General features: G+C 38.1%; 1 protein-coding gene across 2 annotated transcripts in view; it reads right to left on the reverse strand.

Moving 5' to 3' along the window:
* Nucleotides 1-27,090, reverse strand: part of USP6NL (USP6 N-terminal like) — a 128,800-nt gene that overhangs the window by 63,226 nt on the left and 38,484 nt on the right. The window contains exons 1-3 of one of the 2 annotated variants that reach the window (XM_019473706.1): nt 15,700-15,757; nt 8,798-8,871; nt 8,179-8,261 (exon numbers count right to left, since the gene is read on the reverse strand). In XM_019473706.1, coding sequence (XP_019329251.1) covers nt 8,179-8,261; nt 8,798-8,871; nt 15,700-15,757 — 215 coding nt within the window. Of the gene's footprint in view, nt 1-8,178; nt 8,262-8,797; nt 8,872-15,699; nt 15,758-27,090 lie in introns of those variants that run through there. The other variant, XM_009285481.1, reaches the window with a different exon arrangement.

The raw sequence follows: 27,090 nt of genomic DNA on the forward strand, positions 1-27,090 counted from the left end.
AACAAGATCTGAAAAGAATTCATATTGTGTGGGTTGGAGAAATAAGTCTTTAAAATAGTTACTGCATTTTTTTAAATTTTGTCATGGCATCTTAGGATTTTCACAGCTCATTATCAAAAGTTAACAGGACAATGCAGTTGACAGCATCCATCAACGAATTTTGGAAAGAAAAAGGTTCTTGAAAAGCTGCAGTAAATAAATTGTAGTTTCTTCTGTTATTTCCACTTTGTATCTATTAAAACCTGAACAATTATAACGCTTCTCACAATATATTAGTCAACATGTATTAGTCATAATCTATGTTTCCCAGTGTAGATTAGTAAAATTTGGCCTTGAGCTGTACCTGTCCCGAATTCCAAAAAGCAATGACAGTTATTTTCTTCTTACTTAGAAAAGCACAACTGTAGCCTTAATAAGTTTTCTTATGAAATAAAACTGAATGCCCCCCTCACAGCTGGGTGATATACAGGGATAGACAAATATAAGAATCAAACAAGAATATACACAACAAGTACTGCTAATAAAAGACCAAATAATATAAGTCATAACTGCTAGCTAAAAAGGAAAGGTGTAGAATTGTTTTATTTTTTAATACTTTTGCTTGGTCACTATCTGATGAAGGACTGAAATCACTAGTTCCAACAGGTACCAAACAAACGATCCCAGCTGATGTTTGATCCTCGAGAGGGAATGTCATTCAATGAGTTAGAGACTTCAGTACAAAGGAGCACAGAACCTGGCAGTGTATTGAACAGGGGCATATTGGTGTGGAGACCTAAGGAAAGGAAGATGTCTTCTAGCTGTTTGGATTTGCTCAAATTTTAGTTTTCTGTGCCATCCTAAGAAGACACTGAGGCTGTTTTTCTTATCCTGCTCTCTGACTTTTGGCCTGGTGCTTAAAGGCCCGAAAGAGGATGGGCTCTTTAAACATGAAATTGGTGTTGACCTTTCGAGTTGCAAAATGCTGCTTTCAGCTTTTACCCTATTTTAGGAGCACGTACAAAGTTTAGGCTGTTTTGCAAACCCCAATCAGCCAATGCTCTTGTGACCACTCAACCTTAACATTATATGGGGCAGGGAGGAAGGGGAAGGAATAAAGTTATTTTGTCCTTGTAGCTAGCTGGAGATTTCGCAAAAAATAAATACAAGGATACATTCACAAAAATATACATTTAAATATGTGCTTCAATGATCTTCAGTTAAAGTTTAAATTCTTATTTATCTACAAAACATTGACTGTCATTTGGATTTGTTGCTTTAAGACCTTTAATAATTTTTTAACTATAAAAATCATTCATATAATTGCCACTTCTAAATAGACAAAGTAATATAGATATTATTATTTAAACTGCAGGCTTAAAGAATTTAAAAATATCTTTTAAAGTGCTCCTAGGAGTAGTAGAGGACTTGCCACCACCCAAGGAATAATGTATTAATTGTAGTAGCTTTTTTTAACCATCCCAAAGCAGTAACAAATCAACTAAAGAATTCAAGGAGGGGAAAGGGGAAAATCCCAGATCCCACAGCATTACTGGAATGCCTGCTATGAGCTTCAAGACACTCAGAAATTCCTTTAGTTTTTTTTCCCTGAAGTTATTTCCTTATCAATGACTGCTGCTAGAAAAACTGCAAATAGAAGTATCTACAAGGTAAAGTTTCTATGGAAGAACAGTCCACAGTGAAAAGATTAAGAACATTTACTTTAAAATTTAGCCAGGCTCCAAGATAAGACAGAAAGGAACTGCTTTTTTTGTGGGGTGCAGGGTGTTTGGAGTTTGGTTTTCTGGGGTAAGGGTTTTGTTTTTGTTTTGTGCTTGTTTGTTTTTTTGGGTTTTTTTAATTGCAACATTCTGGTGCATGCGTGTGTGCACACGTGCATGTGTGTGTGTATTCTGAGCATGAAATGAGAACTTTTGATTAAATCTGGAGGGAAAAAAAAAAATGAAAGAAAAATATTATTTTAGGTAGCAATTAAAAAAATGTGATTTGATGTGTAACCACTTCAACTGTTAGCACCTCTGTGTTTTATCAGCAAGATGTGTTAGAAATAGGCTTGAATTGGACACTGGAATACAAATATCCAGTTGAAAGGAGCTGGGGTTTAAACCTGAACCTGGATTTTCATTTTACAAATGAAGCCTCTCTGTAGTATTTGTCAAGCTATGGGCAAAACATCTAAGAACTTTGCTGATTTCCCTACTTATAACAGTATTTACTAATAAATTAAAATGCTTAAAATTATCATTTTCAAGTTCCTTTTCCTGTCTCTCTTGCCTCTATTTCTTCCACATTAGTTGTTTTCCTCCAAATTCCTGGACAGCTTCCACCAGAGCGGAACAGATCTCAGTCCTTACATTTTCATTTGTATTTTCCCCAGTCAATACAGACACTCCCTAACAAGCCATGCATCCAAAATACCAACGTGGCTATTCATTTACTGCGTGAACTGGAGGAACTTCGCCTCTCTGCTCGCCTTCCTAACATACCCGGTGAAAGAGCTGGCTCTGAATACAGCATCTCTCAAGATCTCCAGATTTCACTGGAATACAAATAACTGGTAACAGTCCAAATCCACCAATCATGCACCCTGCAGAAGGAAGTTTGAATCATAAATCCTCTCCACTTGTGCTCAGAAAGTTTGTTTGTTTTTACTCTGTTTCATATATCACATGCTGTCTGCTGAATTCAAGGGTATTTTCCAAGCGGACATTTTTATGTAGGCTAAGGAGCTCTTAGACAACATGATATAGTTAAACTAATTAACTGGACAGCGTCATTCAAACAGAATATAAGAAGAGAGCATGAGGTTTTGTTGTGTTCTTAAAATGAATATAAGGAAGCATATTTAGAACAAAAAAAGGTATAAGTAATATCCCAACTTCCAAGCCTGGGTTTTGTTCTAATCTAGAGAATCAGCAGGATAACAGTACATGGGTTTTGAAATGAACAGACAGAAGAAAAGTGATGAATCACCTGCTGTAAAAGGCATTTAATCCACATGTATAACTGACCAAAAAGACACAACATGTCCTAAGGGGGGAGGGGGGGGGAGAAAAACACACCAAACAAACCTTATTTTTTATGAATACCAAACATTCCTTCTTTTTCATTTCCAAAAACAGCTGAAACAGTTTTGGTTATGACTATCTGTGAAGAGATCTGAGGCATTTCTCCCATTCCTAAAATACTTGACTGAAAAGTCATACATTATAGACTAAGGCTTAGCTGAACACTATGGTGGTCCCCTGAGATGGTCTGCTAGGCTTACAGGTATAGAACAAACTATCTGTCACGTACAATTTCAAGAATGTTTGCTAGAAAAGAATATTCAATCTTATCAAAACACTGATAGACTCTATATACAATCACTGGTGCTAGATTTCCTGGAGGAAAAAGTGTTCCTTTTAAAAATGCATGGTATTTTTCACATCATCCCTACTGTTCAGCATTCCCACACCATAACGTGAAATCAGGAGTCCAGCAGGATTTTTACTGGAGAATTTACAGAATGAGGACCATGCCTGAAGTTTTTTGGGTAGGGAATGTTGTTGCTTTTTTTTTTTTTAAACATATTTTTAGGATTATAGGTAACCACAGTGCACCTGTAGAAATATACTGGTCCGTTCTCTCAAGACTTGTGTTCATGACTAAGATGAGCTCCCTGACATGGGCTTCTCCTAGAGAAACATTACATAAGTGAAGAGTTAAGTTTTAATAGGCACTACTCCATGTATACCAGGTGACTTTAGGAAGACCAACAGTACTTGACAGAAACTAGTCTATATCAATTAAGATTAACAATGCTAATGATATTAAAACTGTATGAAATGGTATTGAGATGAACCAATGCTACTTCTCTTTTCTTGTATTGCTTTGCAAATTTGAGTTTAACACAACAGGGTTGGAAATATTGCACTGGAAAGTATGACCCAGTTATCAACTGGGTCCAGGTGGCACACATGCAGCATAGTCTCTGCTATGAGAAGGCACATCAGCGTCTGAAGCGTAGCTTCCTCAGAGGTGACATGTGCCCTTAGAGTCATGTGAGACCTCTGGACTCTGAAATGTCCTTTTCCCCTTGGAAAACAGTGCACTGAAAGCATCTCTCTCCAAATACATCCTCAACCTTCCAGAAGGAAGCAAACACACTGTCGGGTTGTACAACAATCTAGTAACCACTGTCACATTTACAGTGTTCTGTAACCAACATGTCCAGAAGACACTGGCCAACGTCTCAGTTACCTTCTTCACAAGTTGAGCTTCCAGTGCTTGACTTGTACCCAGCATGGCAGTTACAGGTATTGGGTTTCAGTAGCCAGGGGCTGCAGGGGTGACCTGTGTGGGAGGGGGCCATGACCTGCCCTATGCCTGTCATGGCTGCTCCAGCCAGCTCTGAATCCGCTATAACAAAACCATCATGTGCCAAAACTTCAGTCAGCTGGAGGAACCCACGATCCGCCTACTAAAAACATATTTTTAAAAGCATGGCAGCTGCTAGAGGCAGGAGAAATGGAGGAGATGTGGGGAGAAGCAGAAGAGACACACGGAAGGAGGTGTTGTTGGGGGGACGGCTGGAGATGCGCTCTCAGAAGGAGGCACGTCATGCCAGGGGAGGGACGTCTCCGAGGGGACTGCAGCCCACGGGTGACCCACACTGGGGCAGCACAAAACAAGTAAGATACAAGGATACAAGGAGCAGTAGACAAAAACAAGTAAGAAACTAAGAGCAGCAGAAAGAAGCCATTGCACCATGCACTGCCTGTCACCTCACCAAAGGAACTGGGGCAAGCAAAGGGCAACCCACGGCAAAAAACAAGGGAAGTTTGTCCTGGGGGCAGAAGGGAGAGAGGTGTTTCCCCTAGGTGTTCATTAAAGTTTTATGTTTTGAGGTCTCCCCCCCTCCCCCAAGATCCAAATCAGCAATCAGAATGTTGTGTTATTTGGCAATAAATTACGTAAAAAATTTCCCAAGTTGAGACTATTTTGCCAGCAACACCATATGGCTTAAATAAACCATGACAACCACCACTTCCTTACAGCCTCACAACAACAGCAATTGGTAAGGCCAAGTTTTCTACGTTTTAGCCAATAATGAGATTTTAACTGTTTCTGGTTTGTGCATGCCTCTCATACAATTTATAAGCTACTCTACTGAAAACACACCCGTTAAAATTTAGTCAGTCCTGCTGACAATACTCCTCATAGGTGCATTTTGTTTTGTACAATCTGGTCCTAAACATCTCAAGAGACAGACCCCTTCAGCTCCCCACAGGGTTATTTCGCAGCTTAGCATGTTTGCTGGAAACCTTCTCATATCCAACTTCCCTCTAAAACTTCCCTTTATTTCAAACAAGTCTCATTATTATAATGCTTTGGTACTTCTCACTGAACTTACTTTCTTGTTCCCTAAATTCATCAGGTATTAACTCAGCTTTTTTGTTTTAAATAGCTGTTTTTAATAACCTGTCCACACCAATTTCCTTTCCAAAGTCAACTAGAACTTTCATATTCATTTGCAGAATTGCAAAATAAAAAACAGTACAGATAAGGACACTGGGACACCAGAAGAATCGTAGATCTAGACCAAAACTACTCTTTAAAAGCCTCTAGTCTTTACTTTCTCCCATCTTCTTCTTGGTGGCAAGTTACACAGGCAGCTTGAGTGCTTCATCCCACCAACCTTATCTTTTCTGCCCTATCAGCAATCAGCTGAACTTTGAACGCACCTTCACAGAGCCAAGGAAAGCTGCAGACAGGACATAGCCAAGGAGAAAGAGAAGTTTATAAACTACCGATAGTAATCAAGGCCTATTGCACTTGAGCAAACAAGCCCTAATTTTCCATCAGGTTCCCCACATCCAGCAGCCTTCTGATACTAAGTAGCTGAAAAATGTCTTCTGTATTTTAAGATGTCAGTGTAAACAAGTTTACAAATCATTGCAGATCTCCATTTAACTAGGAGTACAATAAATCTGATACCGTCCCCAGACTTTCAGTTTTCAATGTGCATCAGCCCATTACGTTAATTCACACTGTAAACACCCGATAGAAGGGTCACGAGGAATCATGGGTCTTATGGATGATAACCATTAAGGCAACTGTTTGAGGCTTTTGGTACATACTGCTTAATTTCAAGTTCTTGGAGGAATAGGAATTTCTTTCAGAAACGGTAGATTGCACGGGCTCAGTACTGCAGTATACATGAACCCAGACCATAGTTAAAATCTATAGTGCAATATAAATTGTCTTTTCAGGGAAAGACAGTTGATATGCTTATCCTAATTATATTTCTCCTATTAGGAGATATTTTATTTCTCAGGAAAATAAAAACATCATTTGCAATGAATTTGCTTTAAAGAATCATAAAGCAGCCTTGACAGCACTCTCAGGTGAAATCTGCCTTATAACGAGACATCATTAGCATATAAGTAAAAAATATCGCACAATTAGTGAAGAGACAGAGTATCTACATACATTGTTAATTTGTGCAAGTGCTCATGTGTTATAAACATTTCAGATTTCATCCCTTGAAGTTAACTATGCAGAGAATGAATTCTGCATAGACTTTGCATTGGTGACAACATTACAAGAAAGCAAGTATGGCCTAATGACTAAGGTCCATCTACCTTACCACATCATAAGAATGACTGCAGTATGATGTAAGGGTGCCCACAGTAGCTTTAAGTTTCAGCTACAACAGCATGGAAACTGGCACATGGTGATTTGCGAAGCAGCACCTCCATAACTGCATCTCAAATATGGCTCCTATGCTATCCTTCAGCATAGGAGCCATGAAATCAAAGACTCCTGAAAACTGACTGCAGCAGCAACTGTAGCAGACATGAATAACATTCTTCCATGCCTAGCATATAAAAAGGCAAATATCACAATACAAACAACAGGAAAAGTTTAGGAGTTCATAAGGATACCAAAATCAAGAATCCACTTGCAAATCTGAAGGCGCATGATTCAATTCCCATTGAAGTCAGTGGTGAACTTAGCAGTGGCTTCAATTACTTTGGCACAAGCAATAATTCTGACATCCTCCATTAAGAATGCCTACAACTGCAACTACAATACCAGACAGGTGGTGTTGCAGCTGTAGTTTACCAACACAAAGACCTCTCTGTGTAAAATAGAACTGTTTGGAGGTCACACACCAAATTAACTCACCCTGATGAAGCAAAGGCAGTCTACAGGTAAAGATCACTGTTTCAACTGACAGCTTATAAAACCAATGACATTACAAATTTGTACATTCTTCTACAAATAGAAGAAGGGGGGGGGAATCCCCCCAAAAACAACACACACACCCTCCCCCCCAGTACTATAAAAGTACATAGTTATTGTAATAAGTTTTCCACTCATCACTGATTTTTCTGGATTTTAATTGCACTTCATAAAGCACAAACCTAAATGCCAAACACCAAGAACGGTAGAGTCTTGACTGGATATTATCAAAAGTAGCAAGTCAGCTTGTGTTCAGTTTCTGCAAGTTGGATATTTACATCTGCCAACTACAAAAGTCGTAATACATTTTAATACTCTCATCTTTTATTTGCCAAGAAGACAGAGATTATTTGTTACAAAGGAGGTAGGGTAATTGGATCTGGATTCTGGCATTTTCTGGCTTGACTTTATGATGCAACATTAGGTCCCAAATCAGCAGAGACTTCAGTAAGGTTACTAAAAACATGAAGTTAAATGAGATTTATCTTTGAAGGACTGGGATACACAGTTGTTCATATACAACCATTAAGTAACCTTAAATGTGTTGGGATTTTTTTTTCTTTTAAATCATTTTTACAATAAAATTTTTAAAAATGATTCTAAGAACTTCAAGTTTGTTTATATATAACTCAATTACTTAAAAACCAAAATTTATCTGCAATTTAATTCAGTTTGCAATATATTTTGTAGACCATCAATTTTCATTCCCAAATAAAATATTAAAAAACATTTCACTCCTTACACAAGATCAAGTTACAGAACTGAAAAACAGCTAGAAATGGAATTGAAAAGCACAGTGAAAGATTACCCAAAACTTACACAGCAGTTTCCAGAAGATCTATTAAAAGGCATAATAATACTTTCACCAAATAGTCAATACAATAAAAAGCATAAATAGCAATAGCAGCAAAGTCTCAACCTTATTTTCTTTTCAAGCTTGCTACTTACTGTAGAAACCCAAATCTATCTGTGACTTTGTAAAGACGATAGTCAGCATCTTCCCATGGTTCAATTTGCGCACCCTCCCGTCCCTAAAAGAAAGAATAAAAAAAAAAAAGAGCAAAACTAAGTTTTATGGCACAATAAGCTAAGACACAGAAGACAGGATTCAACCACTCAAAGCATGATCTTTGGGACACACTGGTAGTAGGGTAGAGGAGGGGCAAGAGAACACTAGTCCTAAACTGACTAAAGATGTTTCTATTACCATAACCAAAAATTAAATGAAGAAAAAGTAAAATAAGAGTCCTTCTGATCTCATAAATATACTGAGCGTCCTCAAACATCCCAGTTTCATTAATTCTCATACATTACACTACCTTAAAACAGCCCCAAAGCAACTTGCAATGCACCCGAAAAATGAGTTGATTGAGACATTATCCAGAATATCACCCGTGGAGGGAGAATTTAATTCACCTAGAGGCCAGTGTATCATGAAACCATCAAATTAGTACTGCATAGAGTATTTTAAACAAAAGCTAGCGGGAACCATGATTCATTTTTTAAACAGACATATTACTAAGATTAATTATAAAATGTCTTGAAAATTATCATCAAGTTCACTTACTCTGTCATACTTGGCAACTATCTCTGCTCGTTCTTGGGCAAGTTTGATAGCAGCATCCTGTTCGGCATCTGCACCTGTGGAGAATTAAAATAATGCTGTTCAGATTCTCTCCCTTGTGAACAAAGAACTGCAGCTAAATACTTGGAAAATAAACTTCAACTTTAGAGAGACTACTCGGACGGACAAATGCCAAAACAATTCTATCAGAACAAAACATGACCTTGGTGCATGTCTTGAATACTGTTCAGAGTAAAGTACAATTAGTGGGTAGTATCCTAACTGCTTAGTTTACAATGTTCCCAATTTTCCATCAAAGCAGGTATTTATAGAGTTAATAATACCCCACAACCCACTAACTGAAAGACTGAACAAAGTAGTAAAAGCTACTAGTTGCCAATTCCACAAACGTCACAGTCAAAGAAAGCTGAAACATATACTATTGTTTTAAAACAAAAGTGTGAACTATTTACAAGATTCATAGAGAGGGATTAGAATACTGATGAATGACGAAGAAATACTGCACGACTTCATCTGAGAAATTGCCTAAGACTTATTTCTCTGAAAACAGGGAAGGACATCGTTATAGTATCAGAACTGCAACTTGGGCAATCCAGAGCTGGAATAAGCATAATGATATGACAACAGGAAGGTTGGCAAGCCAGAAAACATGGATGCATGGGTAAGCGTTGGACATCAGAACCCTGCAGATACAGCAGAGTTTACTACAGCGGTGGAGTTAAAGTTTAGATAAATCTGTTTTGATCAAGAGAAGGTGAAGCAGACTGTGCCTGTAACTGAATTAGGTTCCTTGACATTGTTGCCTTAACAGAAACCATCTCTGGAACATGGACAGGAATGTAAAGAGGGCACCGTGAAAGGAAAAGTAAGAAAGATGCTGCTTTGACTATTCAACAACATAATGCACTTCAATATCCCAAATACAATTATGATTTCAAACCAATGAGGCAAATCAGTTTTAACCAATGATAATTTTGTGACAGATTCAAGAGCTGATTTGTTTCGATTATTAAAAAAGCAATGAACTCTAGATAAAGCAAAGCTTTAAAAAGGTTTGAAATAATTTTCAAGCACACACAGTTATAAAAATAACTCCAGATGTGTTTTTTCTTCACTGTTTAGTTCATGGCAACATAATGAACTTCAGGAATTGTATGTATCAACCGTCTGGGCCACGAAACAGAAAAACAGATCAGATATTACAGTTTTCTATCATATGACATTAACAACACATTTATTTGTTCAAACCCACTATTTCTTTAATAAATTTACGTACATATTTCTCAGATACTTAGACAAGAAGTTGTGCCAAGGTGGCCTTCTAAGCCATCCGTTAGAGATTTAGCATGGCGTCTGCATGTTTTCACTTGAAGTTTCTTTAGGGGAATGCAGGGAGAACCTCAGTATGCCCCATCACAGAAAAAAGCACCAGCGTTCAGGCAACAATGATGCTTGCCCCAGACTTCCCCTAATGGAAAGTCTGGCTGTTTCTTTAAAGTTTTCTCCAGAAGTTACACTTTGTTATCCTCATTCTGGCCCCCTTCTGCTTGTCACCATCATCTGCCAATCATATTGCTCCCATTTATTAGCGAGGACATCAAGCTTCGTCATTTTTTCCAGTGTGCACCAGAATAAGCACACATGTATTTACACAATTATTTGAGGGAGAAAAAAATAATAATTAAGAATTACATCTGCTATGTTTGGAAGCTATGCATCTCTGTGCCACAACACTGATAAATAATTTCCTCTAAGGTGAGAAGCAAGTAGACTCATTTCATATTGCTCAGCCTTTGGTGTTGTCCAAGCAGTGCGCCGTTCCTCCTACTCCTTCAGGTGCTGGATCCACCTTTATTCCTAAGCTGAAAGAGGATTGCAAGACACAAAGCAGTTTGGTTTCAGGTTTGTTTTTCTCTGACGCAGTTTTATAGCGATTGCAGGACTCTGTTACCCAGCTACCTATGTGAACGCTGACCAAGACACAACTCTCGCACGCCAACCACAGCGCCCTTCTAGAACCCCTCCCCAGCACTGTCACCACACAAGGGCACAGACTGAACTCTATGCGACTCCGAGTGCATTCAAGCACTATATAGTCCCCGACACAATTATAACAATCTGGGTTTTATCCTTTACTAGTTGACATACTATGCCTACTAAACTGACAACATCCACTAAAGCTACCAAATCTACACTGACATAAAGTAGTACATGAAGCTTAGCATTACTTTCAAAGTGAGAAGCTGAAGGAACCATAATCAAAATTAAATTGCATTTTCTTTTGCAAGACACAAAGAGATCTGTGCTTACAGCAAGTCCTTATAGAAGGCCAATATGGGTTTTTTAAAAAGTAAAAACTTTATGCTCGCTTCGAAAGCTGACATTCCTTCAGAGAATTCAAGTACTGAGCAATCCTAATCTTCACTTCTCCAATGGACAGATTTTGGGGAAAAGCTTACTTGTTTAAAGTTAAGACTGCTGCTGGGCTTCAAGAAATGGGGAAAAATTCCTATCACTATTTTCCCAGTAAACAAGAAATTAGATTTGATTTGAGAAACAGTGTGGTTGAATAATAAGTGGTCAATATTGTAATACACAGTAGTCAATACATTCAAGTAGTAAGTAGTTGACACATTTTTTTATTAACAGAATTAAAAAATAGATTACTACTTGTATTTAAAAAAAATATACTCAAAAGCACATGCACAGCTCTTCAACAACACAGATGGATTAAGTGGCAGAAGTTGAAACAAAGTTTAAACCTTTGCTTGAAAGAAAGCAAAACTGTATTTGCACCAGAAACTGAGTCCTGATTTATGCTGAAAACGTGGCCATGGCTTACCTTCCTTTCCTCTGCATAAGTAACATATGAATCAAAGTTTGGCATGTTCTGTGCCTCATGACAATTCAATTACATTTAGTGTGGAAATTATCATATCCATTGCCTTTAAAGTAATCCTCGTCCCTTTCTGCCAGAATCATCTTAACCTTCTAGCTGCACTGAGACAGTTTAATGTTACATTAATCCATCCATAATGAAAACTCAAAAAACAGCTTGAGACAGGGACAAGAGGTTATATTTTGGGAGATAAGCATAAAATATGATTTTTCTTATAAGAGGAATTATTTAAATATCTCCAAGTTAGAAATTACACAATGATTCCTGATAAAGTAAAAGCTAAGTATGGGTACAAGAAAAATTCTTCATGAAATATCTTCCTAGGCACAAAAATATATTAATACTTCACTATGAAATTTAAAGACAAGACTTTAGAATACCAGTTATTTATCAGTTTTATTCAGTAAGTCTTATCTCACTGAAAGCAGTTAAAGATGTAAACCAAGTATGATTAAATTTTCTAATCAAAAGTTAGCATTACAGATGATCAACACCACATTATACAGGAAACAATGCAATCTCAGATGAGGCTGAAAATATATAGTCAGTTAACTAGTACAGAGAACTGATTTTGACTAAAAACTGAGGAAATATATTATCAACGACCTAAAAAAAAAAAAAAAAGTATCATCAACAGTGATAAAGTCTGCCAATGATGGCATGCTAAACAGCACATTTAAATCCCCCCCAAAATTGGTCAGGCTTACAAGGTACAATGAGCGTGCTTAAAACCCTGTCAAGCAGCAATGTCACACATCTAGCTTTTGAAAGAGGTAAATCATAAAAAGAAAGGCCAGGAACAAAAATTTTCTGAACAGCTGGCCTGATAGACATAACACTTGTTAGAGAGTATTTTCCCCTCATCACTCTGTCACGCTGACCTGTTTTCTGTATTTACAAATATTACAAATTTGTAAGTTTTGAAGATCACCATGCAAAGGAACTGAAGCATCATTACAGCCAGAAAAATCGAACAGAAAATCCGCATCTGCGATGACGTGAAAAAGGACTAACATAACAGCCAGATTACTGCTTTTCTGCTACACTTGGACATCAGATTATCTTACTTGTCAGTGCTGCTGAGATGACTAGTAAACTGCTGGATTTAAACTTTCAAAAGGACACTTAAGGATGAGGCTAGAACTGGTCTCATTTTGCACCTCACTGATTTTAAACTGCTGAAGAGTCAGGCCTGATAAATTAGATACCTGTGGACTGCCATCAGCCCTACAAGGCGAGAGGAAAGCATTGCCTAGCATCAGTACAAGATTTCTTCCTTTGTCACTCTAATAAGAGTCTCTCCTTACCTCACCAATTATTGAAGAATTGAAAAAGACAATTTCTTCAGAACAGAAAGAGGTGATGCTATCTAAGTAATGTAAGTGGCACAGGCAAAAAGTTAAACTAGTCCTACACAAGCACACAATCCTGATTAGTCTCCAGTACTTATTTTCTGAGAGAGGAAATAAGTGATCTGGAGATGCCAGCATTACTTAATGGCAACAAATTTACAGATGAATTCTGGGTGTTATCCAGCTATTCACTATTAGGTGGTCTCTGTGTGCATCATAATCACATTTAAAATAAAACCCCACATTTTTAAAGCTGGAGCTTTTTTAAAATTTCAAACCCCCTGTCCAGTTCAGCCAATTGATATAAAAATTGAAAAACATCACACTAAATTGAACTAAACTCCTAAAACCGACAACAAACAGGCTTCTTGCACAACTTAAAAACTAACAGGAAAGTCCCAGTTCCTACTGAGCAGCTGCAATTCTAAGTATCTTGCAGCTTGCGAGGAATATTGGGGAGAACAGTTTACTTTTCCAGAACTCCCGATTCTTCCAATCCTAAGGAAGAAAGGCAAGTGCAGTAAATTTAAGCAAGGAGGAACTAATAATATTAATAGACATAATGCAAAGAAAAAATACGTAATATTCTGCTCCATAATGAATGCAAGACTACCTGGAATGGACCAACTACCATAAGTGACATATTTAACAGCAAAACAACAGATCCAAGTAAAAATAAACACTATTAAAGAGAAAATAAGGACATGCCCTACAAATAGATATAAAAATGAAATTCTGACTATTAGTAAAATTTTCTCAAGGATAGAAATTTTTGCAAGAAATCAGGTACTGATACAGAGCTACAGTTTGACAGATCTGATCCAACTCAAAAAGAAATACTTACTTACTCTTGCCTTTGTGCCATCTTCTCCCTTCTGTTTCACAGGGAGAGTGGCTGGCTGTAGATGTAGGCATCTACAGACACCAGAGAACCTTTGATCCAAGGTCCCCCTATCGCCTACGTAAAATACAGTTTTTTTAAGGGGGAGGAGGGGGGAAGGCAAAAAAAGGAAGAAATAAAATTGGTAATAATGTATTTTTGCATTAATTTAAATTGCCAAGCTAAACATTGAGGATCCTTCTTGCAGCCCCAGCAGTAACTCAGTTCTTCAAAATAAATGAGTGGGAACAGGCAGTACTATCCCTTGTGTTTCCAGAGGCCAAGGAGCAGCTGAACAGCCTACGACAGCCTGGCAGCAGCTTGGCTGCTCCTGGTCAGGGGTGACTGTAACACAAACAGCCCATAGTTACACCTCATTTTCATCGCACAGACTGACAGAACTGAGCTGCTGCTGAATGAGGAATTGCCAGAAGACAGTAAAATGCTGGTCTTTCCCACAAGAAGAAAAGCCTCTGCTCTTTGAGGTTTTCTAAGTACCTGTAGTTTGCATGCCGTTTGCCTAATCCTGCATGGCTTCTAATCCTGTTCAGCTACAGAACTGCAAAACAGTAAGGCGCAGCATTTTAAAAAGTGATTTTCATCTGCAGTCCACTGAGGATGCATCTCTAGCCCATGGAAAAGTAGTCATACAACTTATGGGAATGATCTCTGGGGTGACTCAAACTCACTAGTGAGACCTCTCCCTGAAACCAGCCTAAAAATGCCTAGTTAGACACAGTACCTCACCTGGAAAAAGTAACAACAGCCGAGCACTAGCTTCCTCATCAAGGTAGCACAAAATGAGTACCACCGAGAGCCTCAGCATGTTCTTTACACGTATTGAAGGAATGTGTAGGTACAAGGTACATTACAGTGCTTATGCATTATCAGCAGCATAATAAATAGCTTCTTACAGATGTGCCACAAATTTAAGTAATGCCTCTTTCTGATGTGGTCAGTATACTAATAGCGTCCTGTGTAATCTTATCCCAAACTCTGAAAAGGAGATTTCTCCCCTTTTTGTTCTTTGAGCCATCATCACTGCCTCCTCAACTACGGAGCAGTCTAAAAACCCCAAAAGACTTGGAACATGCTAATTTGTTTTCCATTACTTCACTCAAATTCTTGCTTGTTTGCACATTACACATTCCACTGCACAAAGAGCTGCACTGGCACGAATTCCTGTCTGCAGGCACTACCACCAGCTGCTACGCATCTACACATTCAAAGCACATATCACAGCAATAAACAAAACATTTTTTAAGTCTCTGCTCATATCAAAAAGTCTCTTTAATACCCAGGCTGTTTATTTTCCTTCCAGTCCATTCCCACAAACAATGAAATAAAGGCCATGACGTACACTTGATAGTATTTTGTTGTGGGTAGCCAATGTTCAAAAGGAAAAATCTTGGTAAATACCTGCACATAGATATTAAACCTGCTCTGAACAGAAAAGATTAAGCATCATTTATTATATTTTATTTTTGCTCTTCATGCAGAGAGACCTTTTAACATAAAAGTGAAGTACAGTTAGAAATGTAATCCCTTTTACATAGCAATACTTCCTCGGAAAAACAGTATTTCCAGAAGTTAACTGAGCCACATTTCTTCCACCATTAAACATAATTATCTACCTTAATAGTATTAAGTATTTAAAACTCAGAGTTATCACTAATCCGAAATGAGAAAGAAGTAAACCAGCACATGATATAAACAATTACAGACCAGTACATAAAATAAAACGACATTTTACCAGGCTTTAGATTGCGATTTTCTGCCCAGTCCTTGTAAGTCTCTGTTTTAGTCTTCATGAAGGAAGCCTGTTTATTTCTAGACCATATTCTAAATCAGTTTAGTAAAAACGAACAGGGGAAAGTTCTCCTCCTCCACTTGCAGCATTTGCTCCACATAACCGAGCCACTTGACACATCCTCCTTCTTTTTCAAGATATGGCCCCTCTACAGTTACACAAGCTACAGATATTCAAACAAAGATGCCATTTGTTAATAAGAAGTGTCGTGCAGGCACCATGCTAGCGTTCTCCTCCACGGCCCACAGCCCTGCATTCCAGCTAATAATAAACAAGAGGATTTGAACAAACAGCCTCAGAGGACACGGCTCCTGTAACACATCACTGTTACGCTCTTGGGTAAGAATTTTTACTGGTATTTACCAAGTGCTGCAAGAAAAGCATCTTATTTAAAGGAATTACTAGAAAAAGGGCTTGAAGTACCCTATTTCTGGCTTATTACTTAAGATACCATGAAATTAAGTAATTCTAAAAATACAGTTTAGATTTCTGTAACTGTTTGGCATTCCCTACTTACAGGATGGAGATTTTACATATTTTCTATTTAAAACTCCTTTATTGTTCAGGATATCTTGGGGACCTGAAATACTGAGGATGTCAGGAGTTGACAAGAACGTTTTCATTGATGAAAGTATAAAAATTCAAGATTTAATATTGGTAGAATTCATCTGCATCCTCAAAACCTGGAAAACAAATCTCCATGCCAAATATTCAAGGACATACACATCAAGCCATTCTCCTACATAGATTTTTAGCCCTTACACATGCTCTCTCAAGCAAAATGTCAGCTGCTATGTGATGCTTACAGCCAGGAGCCAGCCAATTCCATTTCTTAACCCAAGCAAGTCCGAACACACACACTGCCAGACCTGGCTTGGAAGACTTGTGTGGGCTTCCAGCTTTGTGAAGCCCACAGAAAGATAATCAGTGGGACTGTTCAGCATGGAGAAGAGAAGGCTCAGGGGGATCTTATCAATAGACATAAGTACCTGAAGGAAGGGTGCAAAGAGGACGGAGCCAGGCTCTTTTCAGTGGTGCCCAGTGACAGGACCAGAGACAATTGGCACAAAGTGAAACACAAGAGGTTTCCTCTGAACATCAGGAAACACTTTGTTACTGTGAGGGTGACCGAGCTGTCACTGTGGGTGACCGAGCACTGGCACAGGTTACCCAGGGAGGTTGTGGAGTCTCCATCCTTGGAGATATTCAAAAGCTGTCTGGACATGGTTCTGGGCAACCAGCTCTGTGTGGCCCCGCTTGAGCAGGGGGGTTGGGCCAGATGACCTCCAGAGGTCCCTTCCAAGCTCAAACATTCTGTGGTTTCCTTGCACTCTGAAAAGTGTTAAAATGCCAGGAACAGGAGATCCGATCAAGTGCGTTGGACTATTCTTTTTTCCCCAGGGACTGAGGAAAAAAAAAAAGTTCCTTCAATTGTTTTAATCTTCCTCCCCATATCGCCTAGCAGAGCACTGAGCTTGGAAACGAGCAGCAGCTCCTTTGTCTTTACCACTGATTACTACTCATGGATCCCACCCAGTACCAGGTGTCAATAGTTCAGTCTATGGATTCAGTATGAGTTTAGGCTGAGCTAGTGTGATATCCACCACTAGGCACATTTCCCTCAAAAGCAGCATTTTCTTACTGCTGACATTTGTACACACACAGCAGTAATCTTGCTGTACAAAAATAGTCTTCCATTTTTCTCATGATAGAACCACTGAACCAGTTCTGTAAAACCAACTACTTTCTGTTTCCTTACCTGAGAGCATATTTGTGGGGAAGACGAAAAGAACTCGCACACAATGAACACGAGCACTCATTCCAGGCTAACTCTCTCAACAGATAGCTTCACCACCTGAAAACAACTTGCTTTTTAACATTGCTGGTACTCTTCTACCACACACTACCCTCAGGCAGCAGTAAGTTAAGAGCTATATTACACTGATATTTTTCTTATTTCTTTAACTGGTTTTCAAGTTTAGTATGTTTATTTTTGTGGGTGTTTTCAAGTAGACTTACACAGAGAGAAGGGAAGATTTTGGCTTAATTGAAATTTTACTCTGTTCAGAAGCAAAAAAAAAAAGCTAAAGGCGAAGGAAAATTATTTGTAAAATCAATATATTCCATTATGCTCTGCATTAAAAAAAAAAAAAGCTAAAGGCGAAGGAAAATTATTTGTAAAATCAATATATTCCATTATGCTCTGCATTAAAAAAAAAAAAAGCTAAAGGCGAAGGAAAATTATTTGTAAAATCAATATATTCCATTATGCTCTGCATTAAAAAAAAAAAAAAGCTAAAGGCGAAGGAAAATTATTTGTAAAATCAATATATTCCATTATGCTCTGCATTAAAAAAAAAAAAAAGCTAAAGGCGAAGGAAAATTATTTGTAAAATCAATATATTCCATTATGCTCTGCATTAAAAAAAAAAAAAAGCTAAAGGCGAAGGAAAATTATTTGTAAAATCAATATATTCCACTATGCTCTGCATTAAAAAAAAAAAAAAGCTAAAGGCGAAGGAAAATTATTTGTAAAATCAATATATTCCATTATGCTCTGCATTAAAAAAAAAAACCAGCCAGCAAAATACAAGCTCCCTTCCCCCCCTTAATAATCAGCCTTTCTTTAGAGTAGAACCTGTTGTAGTTTTACTGCATGAGGAGTAATGGGTGGAAGATATGAAAGTAAGGATTTAACTTGCCTGAAGAAACATGTTGGAAGTCTCATCTTAATGAAAAATTAAGTTTCACTACAGCAGAATACTTGCAGTTCTGCAGCATCCCCTATGAGATGCTGCACAGTCACCAATGGAAAACGGTCACTTTGGAAATTAGTAGAATTAACTGCTACTAAAAGCTATCTCAAAGCAATTTTAAAACGATCCCCAAAGGATGCAAAGCAAGAGCAGGGAAACCAAGGCAGCCCTGCTAAGCACTATTCCACAGAGGAAGCCTGTGTCAAAACATGAAATTAGAATTTAGGAATCTAATATATATTGCAAAGAATTTAAATCAACTACTCTTACTATCTTGCTTTTAAGCAGCAATTGACTAAAGGACTTACAGGAACTCTACTAATATTAATCAGTTATTGCAATATGTCTATGACTTTTTAATAACACAGCCTTGCTAATACATATTAGTTAATAGAGCACTAAAAGAACAAAACTCAGAATAAACCAGCAATAAAACAGCAAAAGAACATAATCTAATAAAACACAACTTGGCCATTTACTTAGTCTTAATTTGCAATTATTTTTTATATGTGTTCCACATAAATAAGTACACCTTAAAATTAAATCATCTCCATTAGCTATGCCTACAACTAACCCAGCTAGAAGCTGCAGTTTGAATGCTCATGTCATCACCTCACTATTAAGCCTTATGAATGTTACCACAAGGCTTACAAAGTGGAGCGACAAGAACTGGCAGGATTCTATTGTAATTGCATTTTACAAAGTGTTGTGTGTGCAGTCATGAGCCAGAAGATAATTAATTTGCTGAAGGTTAACATAATCAGTTGCAAAGCCAGAAGAAACCATAATTGCTAATTTGTGACAAACTACACCGGAAAGAGTAAGCCCAATTTTGAACAATGCTCCTTTCTTGAAAGAAAAAGAGGAAAAAACACCAACACACAACCCACCCTCCTGCCCAGGACTCTGTCAACACAATCCAAAACATTTATGGCAGCTCTTAATAGACTTAAGCATAAAGACTTGGGCTGGGTATAATTTGGGGCTTGCCAGTATGTAAAGACTGGTCTGACTTGTGCAACAACTAGCTGATGTCTCATGTCTAAGCTTAAGTCATCCTTTGTTCTCCTTTCTCCTAAGGGTGTAGTTGGCATCTGGCCTTTTGACTAGTTTATCACTATTTTTCTCTTCCCTCCTGCTATGAAAGGGCAACATTATGACCATTACGAAGTGGTCATTCACCTATATGTTTCATCTTTAAGGAGATGTAAACACTATGCTGACTTAAGTTATGTCAGCCCTACAAACAGCTGTTCAAGTGGTGATCAGAGCAGATTTGCATTCTCACTGTTCAACGAGACAGAGGAAGCCTTGTTTCTGTAACATGTTATAACCCAGCAGCAAAGAAATGACAAAGATACAGTCTTCCTGAAAACACACAGGAGGTTTTCTACTACATGGAAATCATTTTACAGTCTTCCACCAAAGACCAAATTCCCTGGAACTCCTACTGTGGCTAGAACTCATCCCGCTGTAACATGGAATCTGTGTCATCTACAATCCATGAGTATTACTCCCACACTCCCCTTGAAATCCATGACCTTTCCCAGTACTAGTCCTAGCCTTTATAATTAATGTCTTAATAAAATATGCTGCATATCAGCTGCTGTATTAGATAGTAAGATCAGACACTTGACCACAGAAGCGGTATTGGCAGACAAAAAGCAGGAATATTTCAGGACTTTACCCTCAACCTAAAGTCAGTCAAGTCATCCTTTCCACACTAGCGCCTTTTCAGGTATTGGTTACGACTTTATAAGCAAATTTAGCTGAAAATGCTTTTTTTTTTGATCCCTTGTACTTTAAAAGTATGTTTGCAGTCCCCAGAGGCTTTTGAAAACTAAAATATCCTTTCTGCACAGTGACGCTACTCATACTTCTTTTAACCATGACAGGCTACTAAACATACAAGCAAAACAATCTTTCAGCAAGATTGAACATAAGTTCTCTGCAATAAATTTCTTCTTTGTTTTCCCAAAGCCATACATCAGGATGACATAAAAAAATCATTTTTCCCAGCAACATAAATAAAAGAACATTTTAAAAAAATTATCTGAAATTTTGACATAATTTCAAATTTCCTGTATTGTACATCTTCATTAGTAGTAGACCGTGAATGTTTTCACAGCACTAGGATTTGCAGTATCAAATTTAAACAGTAAAATGGTTCTACTATTTTAGATTCTGACACAAGCCAGAACATTTCATAAGAAGAATTATGCTTCCCACATTAACAGACCTGAATATAAGCAGTCAGATGCCACACTGCACTAATTATGTTAAGTCTCCTGATTAATCATTTTTATCTCTGCATTAGTCAAACTTAATGGAGCAAACAATAATTATATTTTAAAATTCAGCGTTAATGATGTGAAGTCTATTCCCAGCTTAAAGCATCACCAAAACAACGCTCATGCATACTCTGGAAGAAGTTTTTAAAAGGGGCTTTTCATCTTTGAGGAAGCCGTTTCATTTCTTCTCCAGGGCTAGAGAAGTTAGCGAATTCTCTAGTTACAAAAGTTTCATCCATATTTGTATCATTTTACTGGCTAAAATAAAAAGCTTTATTTCTCTACACAGACAATCTTTGAATACTCTGACATACACACAGTCCAACTCATCATTTAATTACACAGCAAACTTAACTGACAAAACCAGGAGAAAAGGAGGGTTTGTTTTTGTAGTAGATGTTATTCTGCCAGTTAATAAGACCAAAGCTCCAAGCCAGCTCAGAGAAACATCAGCACTGACTCAAGGTGGCAGGAGTAAAACTTTACCAGCATCATGGGGAAGATGAAGAAACTCCCCTTGACCTGCCCAGTGACCACAAGCTATTACCTAATGGCTGACGCTACGTTCTTGCTCAGTTAAACAGGCTGCTGAAGCCTCGTTGGACCTTGCACGATACAGAAAAGGAAGCGTTCACAAACAAGCGACAGATGAGCAGTTACTGATAGTACTAGCTTTTACTTACCAGCTACACATATACTTCCAGACTTTCTTTTTTCCTGCCTTCTCCTGGAAGAGACATCATGAGGTACCCAGGGATTAGTCCTTCCCCAAAAGCGTGAGAAAACGAGCCTTCAGCCTCTGTCCACACTTCAACTTGAGTCTCCCAGATGCTGAGCGAGTGCTCTGCCTATTTGGGCACAGCCTCTGCATGGGGAAACCTCAGGATTTATTTTGATGTTTTAAGCTCAGTTTCATGCCAATGCACAACAGGAAAATAAAATCTTAAATATTGTAAAAGTTCTGGCAGGATGCAAAAGCATTTCTTGCTTTATTCCAGCAAAAGCATATTACACTAGTTACTACAGGCTCCTGGACAGGCTGTTGTGATCCATACCATACGGTATGGATTTAGGGTGTCCCTCCACCTGCCATAATGATACACTGAAGGGACCATCAGGGATCACAGTACCAGTTTACAGAGGAGCTGCGAGACCCTTCTGTATTCAACTTTAATTATAATCTTAACATATTAAAAGTGTTTTCACACAAAATACTGAGAGTTACATGCTACAGCTCTGTTCACCATAGCTGAACAGCTTTCTTCAGTGACTCTGTCTCTGAGCTATTCATCTTTGAGCAGATGAACATTTTAACTGCAGTAATACCTTAAGTACAAATAGGATCCTCTAAGTAAATCCTATGAAAAGTCTGAATGGCACCAAGAAGCTCCTATGACACTAAACCTATTCTTGGTGACTCTATGATAAGTTTGAGTAAGTCCGCAAAAAGACATCAAGGCAAATTTAGATACCTGCCTGCTTATAATATCAGTCATGTCTACACAGTACGAAGTAGAGTTGCTTTGAAAAATCTCAGTAATCAGCTACTTAAAAATATGTCATTCACTTTATTAAAAACTAAAATGAAATTTGGGAGAGGGAAAAAAAAGACTGAAATCCCCTCTGAACATCTAAAATTATCTTAAGTGTCATGCAGCACTCTATGCACGGGTTTTTATGTTTATAAAGTGGTTCTAGGAAGGGCTGGAGGAATGAGACAGCCAAATGAAGGGTGAACAAGTTTGCTGAGCAGCAGCAGAAACTGGGGAAGAAAGTGCTACCAGTTTCTTCATCCTCGCTACAAGAAAAGGAAGTTAGTGATAGACAAGAAGCTTCTGTTGTTTTCAGTTTCACTGATTGAGGACTGGTAAACAAAAAGTAAACAGCTATGGCATTTCCCAGGTGAAACGGGAATTAGGGCCTTGAAGGCTGTCCTGTGTTCTTTGGGTCCCAGCCTCCAGCTGAGGGAAAACACAGCAGAGCAGCTGCAATAAAGCCCAACTGCATACCTACCAAATTGAACCTAGGTTACATTCATACTGGTATTTAGCAATACCAGTACAAATTTGTTTGCATCCATTTAGTTTGCATCGGCTAAAGCACTGATTAATATAAAACAAGTCCACAGTTTGGTTAAAACAACACAAAGAAAAAAAGAAAAAAAAAAAAAGGAAAAAGATTAATCCCTCAAACTTTGTGGCTGTTTATCCACAAAACACTGTACCAGTAAGATAAACCTTCTGGCCACATTATATCCATCACCTTTGTTTCAATTATTTTTTGCTAGATGTAACACCAAATTAGTTTTCAGATTTAATCTACCCATGAACCTTAGGACAGTCTGACAAAAAAGTCTGGTTTTTTTTCTCAACTTCTGCCCAGAAGATGGGAGACATCAGTTAAGCACAGACAACACTGAGATCCCATTATCACTGAGAGGCAAACACAAAGCTGCAGTAGCATAGGATCACAAAACAAAAATGAAAAGGCATTTGTCTGAATATTTGATTTTAAAAGATAACACAGGTTAATCAGAATTCTCCACAGAGGTTATACATCTCCTTAAAGTAAGAGATCACAGTGAGATGTACCATTTGGCTCATTCTTTGGATACTCTGAAAATGTTTCACAAATATCCAGGTGTTCACTTAAGACAACAATTACTCATTTATTCTGCTGTTGCACAGAAACAATGACTTCAGTAGTCAGTGCATTAACAGATGTATCATTAACACTTTCTTTTTACTGGCTTAGAGGAAGATTACAAACAGTGAGGTACCTTAATGACACTTACAAACCTACCGTCAAGTTTTCAATGCTACTTCTCTCGAAATCAATACTTTTATTTCAGTACTGATGCAAGATGAAGAGCTACAAGCACACACTGCAGAGACCTTGAGAAGTTTGTTACAAGACAAACACGAGGTTAATTCTAGTCTAGGCCTTGTACACAGGCATCAAGGAAAAAATCCATTTATTTGTTAATGCTGAAGTCAATGATGCACTAAAACTATTAATGAAGATCCACTTTTTTACCACTATGCTGTTTAAAAAAAAAAAAACACAAACAGAAAAATCTGATCATTTGTCATAGACTCTCATATCTCAGCAGAAAATCACCTGAAATGGCTAAAAAGCATTTCTGAACTCAGTACACAGAAGAAAGTCTGCTTCATCTAATCTGAACACTGACGCAATACTTCGGCAACACCTATTCCAAGTTGCAAGGATTAGCTCTAAGATAATACACAAATAAAGCCTTTTATGGATTTCAGTCCTCCTCAATAACCTATTTCATTCCAAATAGATTGCTCTCAGCCTCTGCAAATTTCACATCCCTTACAGAATCAAAATCCATAGTAAGAGTCAAGACTTTGTTGAGCCCACGGAGCTGCATCTGGCAAACAAGCATCCTGTAACCTGGTAAAAGCAGACTAACTGCAGAATCCTCCTAAAGAAGGGCAGACACAAGCTGTCCCCTATTAGAAAACAAGGGGAACAGCGCTTCTGTACTCAGTGAAGCACAAGTTGAGATTTAAACATAGATCCACCCACTGTCTGCACTGTGCTTGTATACAAGCAATTATATAAGCAAGGATATTCAGCACTTTGGGGAGGGTTCAAGTTTGTGCATTTGTGCAGCCTGGACAGACCAGGAATGACAGGGCTAACTGGTTGCCCAGACATCAATGAAACATCAGAACTCAACTCTTCACAGGAAGATAGCTTTGAGCTCTACCTACAACCAGCAGCTGCAGATAGAAGACTTATTGGTCAAAGCACTTGGTATGCCTAAATTGCCTTTAAATCCTCTTTTTGATTTACAGGTGAAGCCACGGTGGTCAGACAGGAAACCTTCCCATGAGGCACAACACTTATTCTAAGATTCATCAACTTCACATGAAAGTTCAACAAGTTCAAGCCTGAAATTTTCATCAGTGAAGTTAAACCCAAAATAACTTGCAAGGCAAGGGGAAAAAGAAAAAAAAAAAGGTATCTTAGCTATGAATTTTGGTTCCCTCTTACCTCACATTTCTTCAGTACACATTAAAATCCCAACTTTGCATTTCTGATGTTACTATAAACAAAGCCAAAGTATCTCCTTGAAACAAGGCATCATCTCTGCAAAGGTATTCCCAAAAGGTCTAGCAACAGGGTAGGAAATGACAAGATTGAACATAACAGATGTTGCTTCAGTTACAGCATTTTGGAAGGACTAAGAGTTATCACCCCAGTGGCTTCAAACTTGATGAAAATCCACTAGCCTTTCATCAACTCTTCCCTCTTCAGCAAAAGTACAGTTGCCATTTGCCATCACATAAATAAGTCTGAATGTGAGTGAAAATTATCAAGTGTTTCTCCTGTTCTAGAATATTTTCTGAAATTGGTTAATTTAACTGCAAACTTCTTGTTATGACAGCAAGTTCTTGAAAGATTTTACAAAGAACTCAGCCTACATTAAGGCTGAGAAAAGAGAGAGAGAATTTTCAACTTAAATTTATTTTAATATAATCCACAGTAAAGACAACAGCTTTTGGTATGTGTTAGCCACAAGTACAAACTTTACTGTACTTAGTCTAGAAATTCTGCTCACTTTTTTTCTCCTTCCCTGCCTCACTTTCTTCTCTGACATAGAAAAAAACAAGGGGTGTAACTACTAAACGCTATAAAATTACTCACACATACTCTTCATTTGCCAACACCCGCTGTTTTGGAAGAGCACATCAAACTTAATTGACAATAGGGACCAACAGTTCACGTTGTGATAATGTGCTATAAAAATGTAGAAAAATAAAAGCATCAGAGAGTACTTTGTACCTGCGGTACAATAGGCTGTTTAATCCCAGGGTAACATTCAAGCCATCTCAGACACGCGTTGTTGACAGGTTTCTCTGAAAAATGAGTCAGATGCACGTCCTGGGGGAAGTTCTCTCTCTGATTAAAACACTATGACAAACAGCCATTATTTTTCAGGTGCTATTGAGCTGAGATCATGTTTCACTGAATCACAGGTTCCAGCACAAACTGAGTCACATTTTTTTCAGATAAACAGGCAGATCTTCGAGGATTTAAGTGAAGGCACAAGACAAATACATGGATTTGCAACCCAACTAACCAGGTTTTACTAAATCAAAAATCTTTGGTGGGAATGTAATGCAAGGCCACTGTTGTTTCGAGTGGTCCAAATCTATTCTGATGCTGTGGATGCAAGCAAAGGCTATAACACACAGGCACAGCAGCCAGAATTTCAGGGCTGATGGAAGTACAGCCTAACCGCTGTGGCTTATCTCAAGACATGGCAACCTGTACCCTGACACACAACACGCTGTAAAGAGGCAATGACCTGTATAATTGCTTTCTGGTAATGTAACACCTTCTGAGACTAGAAAAACAGAAGAGTGACAATTTACAAGTCATACCTAATGAAAAGTACAGATATGAACAACACAAAAAGAGGATACAGAAGGGGGGGGGGGGGTGGGGTTGGAGTGTGACGTGTTATTTAGGGAATGGCATTTTAAGAGGATGATGTACAAAACTGCCAGAATATAATTAGCTGTCAAGTTAAAGCATGCAGGGGTCATCATCAGTAAGGAGTAAGGGACTTAAAGCCAACAGAAAGGGATTTTAAAACTATACTGTGGATCATAGGTATTTTAATGCACAAAACTACAAGTAAGCAACCCCAAAATTAAATTAAATAAATGAAAAAATTATTGAGCTGCTCTAAGTTTTTACTATCTTAATACACAACTAATTCCATCAGATTTGAGTACCAATTTTCCCATTGCCTTGCACCTGTTTTCATCCTTCACACCTGTACATTAGATCAGCAGTATTTTATCCCTCCCCACATACACAAACAGTGCTGAAGAGTGGGGGGGGGGGGGGGAATCAAAAGCCTAGAGAAAACTGATGGAAATTTCCTTCCCGTGAATATAGAGGCAGAACAACTGCACAGGCTTAGGAAGACGGAGAAGAAATAGGACACAAAAGGTTGTTCCAAAAGTTAGTGCAAAGGGGTCTACCTAAGTATAAGTAACTTTCTGATCATCAAAAACCCCATAAACGGAGAGAAAAGCACAGCTATTCTCCAAAGTCCACACAACTGAGACGTGTGAAAAGACTTATCAGCACGAAAGGGATACAAATAAGGTGACTCTAAATTGGTTTCATTTTAGAAATGTTATAGCTACCTTTTAGGTAGCCCCAAGTTAACCAATAAGGATACCATAGAGATAGGGAGCTACTGTATTTATAAGCTAATGCGATGGTCTGACTGCCAG

Source organism: Aptenodytes forsteri, unplaced genomic scaffold (genome assembly GCF_000699145.1).
Source record: "Aptenodytes forsteri isolate BGI_AS27 unplaced genomic scaffold, ASM69914v1 Scaffold87, whole genome shotgun sequence".
Lineage (NCBI taxonomy): Eukaryota > Metazoa > Chordata > Aves > Sphenisciformes > Spheniscidae > Aptenodytes > Aptenodytes forsteri.